Raw genomic sequence first — 5,931 nt, 5'->3', positions numbered from 1 at the left:
TATACATTCTTGAATATATATACACACAAAACATAAATCCTTCATTCATGGCCATGAAACTCAAATCCACCCTCCCTTTCGTTCCCCTTATTGTTTTCTTGAGCTTCACGTTACTGGTTTTCACCCTGGAAGCTCGTACTTTATCTCCGAATCATTTTCCCCATGCCGGTCAAGGAGGCCATGGACTTCGACTCGATGAAGTTTTCAAAGTTCTTGATCTTTTGGGAATCAAGAATTCTTCGGGGCCAAGTCACGGCGGAGAAGGGCATTGAAATATATAATTGTCCATGGTGTATTGAAAGTTTGCAATGGTTGAAAATAAACACCTTTACTTTGGAGGCGATTTGTAGTGCGTAATAGGATCATATTCTTAGAGGAATTATATCTAACACATAATTCATAAGAAAAGAATCATAGTGGTTGTTTATTTGTTCTTTCATATTCGAGTGTTATCCAACTTTTATCTTATGAATTTATGATATAATGTGAAAATGGGGATTCAAAAATGGATTTAATACATTAATATTAAAAAATTTAGATTTATTATTTAGAGGATTATATTATATCATATGAATTTATACCACACACAAGTAATGTAGAAAAAAAGGAAAAATCCGAGTAAAATAGCTTTAAAAGCTGAGAGTAGTCGCATATTGAACTATGATCTGCAATCGAATTACCATCTCTAGAAAGCTATGTTATGTTCTATCATATACAATAAGAGCGGAAGAAAGAAAATGATGGAATGCAAAGATCCAAGTTTAAACATCCGCACCCAATCTGAAAGGTATTGTCCCCTTTTTCACGGCATCAATTGTGAAGCTTTGTAGTCAAAATGGACAATATCCTGCAAGTTGAGTGCGGGCTTCGGTACAAGTACTTAATATAATTATTCTATACCTGGTAGACCATCCCAACCTCTAGTGTAGATGCATGAGGAATGCTTAGGGCGTAAGTTGGTCCTCTAGAGTTTCTTCTTAAGAAATCATATCCCAAATTTATCACAATTTTCTTTATCAAACTTGATCCTTTCTTTGCTCTTACATATGAATGGCCAAGTATGAATGCCATTCCTGCCTCCCTTGCTTCCATCAGTTCTTGTAATTCCTCCTTCACGCCGTTATTGATCTGTGAACTTTCCGGGACAATGAACCGCACTCTCTTCCTCACCTTCTCTGGGGACTTTGCCACCCTTGGCTCTGAAGTGCCTACAATTTGAGATGAATCCACATCACCATCTTCATGCATTCTTATACCTTCTAAATTAGATGATGATGTCCCGATAACTGTCATTCTTTCATCATTTTCAGAGTCTAGTATCGGAATACTACATTCAGGTCTCTCTGATCTGATAAATTCCGCAATACTACAAATAAGATCTTTTTCAAACTCGAGATCATCTTTGTGAACGTCTCGATATCCATATCGTGCTATACATCGATAGAGCCTGTATTCCTTCGGACCGACTCTTCCTACTAGGAACCTTTCCTTGGGACTCACATGTGGTACTGGAACTGATTTTATGCAAAGAAATACTACAACTTGGTGGAATGCAGGGAGGTTGGTGACAAAGTGAGAAAAAATAGCTGGGATACCGGAAACAAGCTCAGTATGTATAAGCCCAATGCCTCGGACCCGAACAATACCGAGAGTCGGACCTAGAGCAAGGAGCCAGTTGATTGAGACCTTATTCTGAACATCAAACTCATATTTCTTGAGTGTGCCATAGTGCCAAACATACATTATGGCTGAAAATATTAAAGCAAGGGCAATAGGAACCCAGGCCCCTTCAAGGAACTTGATAAGAGATGCTGAGAAATACAGTGCTTCAATGGAGCCAAAGAAGAATATAAACAAAATAGCCAGAAAAACACTTTTATGCCAGCATAAGACAATAACCAGAGACATTAAACATGTTGTAACCAGCATAACTGTTATAACTGCCAAACCTGTAGGATGTAATAAGAAAAATGCTGTAAGAATGATGATCATCACACAATTATGCACTCTCAAGAGCAAATAAAAATCCGGAGAAGATGATACCTGATGCATTTCCCATGCGTTTTGTGTCTCGAAAACCAACAGTCACTGCCAAGCATAACAGCATTAGAGTCCAGTTGATCTCCGGGATGTAAATCTGGCCATGCATTTTGGATGAAGTGTGGATAATTTTGACCCTTGGGAAGCAACCCAAAGCAGAACATTGTTTGATGATTGAGAATGTTCCAGTAATTATGGCTTGACTTCCCACAACTGCTGCAAATATGGCTATAACCAGAACAGGCCATCTTATTTTCTCTGGTACAGAGACATAGAATCCAATCCGGTAGTTGGTTTCGAGAATATGATGCTTCGAAAGATATGCAGCTTGTCCCATATATGCAAGGATTAGAGATGGATAAACCACAAAGGTGAAAGCAATCTGCAGGAAAGTTGCATTTTGTCAGGGAAAAACAATAAATATGAGCATTTTATGCAACTAAAACATGAAATAATATTAAGTTACCTTGATGGACAACTGTGAAAAGTGTCCAAGATCAGCAAACATAGCTTCTGAGCCTGAAACAATAAGATCAGCATTAGTACTCGTGTGCGAACCCATATTAGAGACATAGTTGGACACGAGTATACTCATATCCGACACCCACACTCCAAGATGCAGTTTTCATAGAATTCTGTACCTGTTATACAGAGCAGGATCCCACCAAGTGACATCCAACCACCCTTTTGGGTCTTCTTCAAGAACTTGTACATGTAAAAAGGGGACAGAGCTTGGTAAACCTTGGGGTTCCAATAGAAGATATTGTAAACCCCAATGGCACTGATGCATAAAAGCCATGTTATCACCACTGGTGCAAATAAGAACCCTACTCGATGTGTCCCATAATGTTGGAGCGCAAACAAGAATATGAGAATGGCACAAGCTGCTGGGACTTCAACATCTGCAGAATGATATAAACTCTGAGGAAACAGAATATTAAAGCACATAAGCAGTGTTTTGAGTTTGAGCTTTTGAAATAAATTACATTAACCATGTATGATGCTGTTAAATTGATGGACAATTTAGATACCATCTCATCTATCTTATCCGATGTTATTCCAACTCGAGTGGTGAGTATTGGACTTAAGAGGTATTTGTCCATCATGATTATATTCAAATTTTTTTTCTTAAAAGTTTTTCACGTGCTTAGAAGACTTTTGGAGAGTGGTATGCATATACCTATATTCAAATATGCATTGAATATGAGTGTCAAATACGATAACCTTAAAAATGAAAAATGCAACATATAAGATATCCTTAGATAGTTGTAAAATTATCATTGAATGAAATCTTAGATCTACTTAGGATATTTTATTAGAACTGTGATGCCATGATAGAAAGCTCAAATGAGTGCATGTCAGCCATAAATAGAAAATGCTAGCAAACAAAGGATGCAAGGAGACAGATGAAAGCCCAGTTGTAGAAAGAATAAGCTAATGTGAACAAAGAATCAAACATGATAAAAAGGAATATAAGAATAATATTATGCAATTTCATTGGAAATCAAAGTAAAAAAAGAAATCATTAAAAAGGGGATGAGTTTACCACACTTTCAGGGGTGGCAGTCAATCAAAAAATCATTCAAAAGTGATTCAAGCTTAGCTGAAGCCATGATGACTCTTATGGGGGGTTTTCAGTCATGGTTTCCAGGTTGACTATTCTAACAAAAGTAGGTTTGCCAAATAAAGTAAATAATGAAATTTGGATATAAAAAATTATTTTTAATTCGAATACTGTTAATGTAGTTCTGTTTATCCCAACTTTTATCCTTCACCAAACATACCTTTTTCTAGCCTTATAACGACAGATTAACATATGAAAATTGAAACTTTCCCATCATCTTTCTGATTTATGAAATTTAGAAAACTTATTTTCTTAGCCACATGTTTCACCTTTACTTCAATTACATACAAAATAGCTAATCAACTTGACTTTCCACATTATGCATCAAAGCGTAATTTTATGAAGTTGGTGAATTGAGTTTTATTAAAACAAGGAAGCTTATGAGGGACCCCACACTAATGCAACACCTTTCACGATTTTGATAACCTATACATCAAATACTAGGATTTGGATGAGTGTGGGATACGGTAAAACAAGGTTTCTGCAAACCAAAAATATGAAAGTTAGGCTTCTAATTTAAGGACTTACATCGATGTTGTTCTTTGGACATTGAAAGCTCCAACCCTGAAACTGCTGAAAAAACTGCAGAAACCCAGAAATTTTGAGTATAAACCCAAGGAAAAATAAATGAAACCCAGATTTTATGTTTGAAAAATATACCAGAAATTGCAGGTGTGAGAACCCCATCTCCAATGACCATGCAAGTTCCAATCAAAGCCAATACAAGCAATAGCCTTTGCAATATTTTGTGTTTTTCTAAAGTTGATTTCAAACTTGAACCCCAAAAGCTCCTATTATTATTTGATGCCATCCCATCTTTTTTGTACTCTGATAATTCCTCATCTGCAAGCTGACAATTAGGCAAAGAACACACCCTGGCATGCCTGCAGAGCAATGAATATAATGCAAAAGTTCCACCTTCCCCATTATCATCAGCTTTGAGCACAATAAACACATATTTCAGCAATGGCATCAATGTCAATGTCCAGAACACAAATGATAAAACCCCAAATATCTCTTCATTTGTATCAGAGTGTTGAATATCCTCAGCAAAAGCACTTTTGTATACATATAAAGGGGAAGTACTTAAATCTCCATAAACAACACCTAAACTCTGATAAGCTAAACTTAACACTGTCTTCCATGATTCCTTCTTCTGCAACCAAAAAGAAAAACAAAAACAAGTTGAGATTTTGAAGAGAGTAACCATTCAAAACAACTACTTACTGCCACTTTTCTTACTTTGATTGGACTCGTGGGGATAGCACCTTCAAGATCCATTATAAACTTGTCTACAATCACTCAAAATCCATTCTTTCAACAAGTAAACCAATTGTTAAAAGTTGAAGAGAAACACACAAAAGGGTTGGTTTGGCTTGGTAAGAGATTATGTATATACTGTATAGAAAATAAGCAGGTGATGAAGAACCAGACAATGTAGATAAGTCGAAAACAAATTAACATGAAACACCAAAACGAAGAAGATATGTTTAGAGAGAACGGTATTGAAACATGGAAAGGTGACTGGATTTAGAGCTATAAGAATAAAAGAATATTGTGAGTTCTAATTTTATAGAGAGAAAAAGTAAAACAAGATGGATTGGAAAAATAAAGAAGTGGTTTTTGAAGATTACAGAATTTGGGTAGTCTTTTTAAGTTTTTTCTTTTAGCAGTATTTGAGATTCTAGATTACATGGATTTTGTTAATGCTATCAAATTTCATCCTAGAGGGAAAAGAAAAACCAAAATCGAAAAAAGGAAGAAAAAGCATGCTTAAAGTTTTTTTGTTTGTTTAGTGGGAAAATGTAGTGCCCTTATAAACTGGGCAATGGCCATTCACTAACTGAAAATTGAAATATTTTCCCTTTTCCTTTCCATTTTTTATTTGGTGAAACCTAACACAGACCACTCACTGAAACGTCTCTCTTTTCAAGTTTTTCTATTGTTTTTGTCTGGTTTATTTGATTTACTGCTAATTTAGCAGCAGAAAACGGGACCATCTGATTCCACGAGTATGATTGGATAAAATTACGAGGTGTAAAATTTATCCAGTTATAATTACCCCTAAGATTACATCCTTTTGAAAATAACGGAATAATAGCTATACTATCATTTAGATATATTTATATTTAATATATATTTGGATAATAAGTGAAAATTAAAAAAGCAATTATATAATAAAAAGGGTAAACTATTAAAATAGTCAATTTTATTTACCTCAGGTTACATTTTAGTTACTTACATTAACGTATTGTAATATTTTAGTC

At 35.3% G+C, this 5,931-nt stretch overlaps 1 protein-coding gene across 1 annotated transcript; it reads right to left on the bottom strand.

The window, feature by feature from the left end:
- Window positions 1–651: 651 nt before the first annotated feature.
- LOC105779633 (potassium transporter 8) lies at window positions 652–5,511 on the bottom strand. Its single transcript, XM_012603477.2, has 7 exons — window positions 4,907–5,511; window positions 4,325–4,820; window positions 4,193–4,246; window positions 2,682–2,942; window positions 2,507–2,559; window positions 2,044–2,422; window positions 652–1,949 (listed from the first exon to the last, which is right to left on the bottom strand). The coding sequence occupies exons 1-7, from the start codon at window positions 4,943–4,945 to the stop codon at window positions 895–897; spliced, it is 2,337 nt and encodes a 778-aa protein (XP_012458931.1). The 5' UTR covers window positions 4,946–5,511; the 3' UTR covers window positions 652–894.
- Between the last annotated feature and the right edge of the window lie 420 nt (window positions 5,512–5,931).

This window comes from Gossypium raimondii, chromosome 4 (genome assembly GCF_025698545.1).
Source record: "Gossypium raimondii isolate GPD5lz chromosome 4, ASM2569854v1, whole genome shotgun sequence".
NCBI classification, from domain to species: Eukaryota; Viridiplantae; Streptophyta; class Magnoliopsida; order Malvales; family Malvaceae; genus Gossypium; species Gossypium raimondii.
The sequence above is the reverse complement of the archived record's forward strand: the minus strand, read 5'-3'. Positions and strand labels throughout refer to the sequence as shown.

Coding starts and splice junctions, on each gene's coding strand:
- LOC105779633 (XM_012603477.2), bottom strand. CDS start 4,945: ATGGATCTTGAAGGTGCTATCCCCACGAGTCCAATCAAA. Junction 4,247..4,324: donor TCTCACACCTGCAATTTCTG/GTATATTTTTCA, acceptor GGGTTTCTGCAG/TTTTTTCAGCAGTTTCAGGG. Junction 2,423..2,506: donor TTTCACAGTTGTCCATCAAG/GTAACTTAATAT, acceptor ACTTTCCTGCAG/ATTGCTTTCACCTTTGTGGT.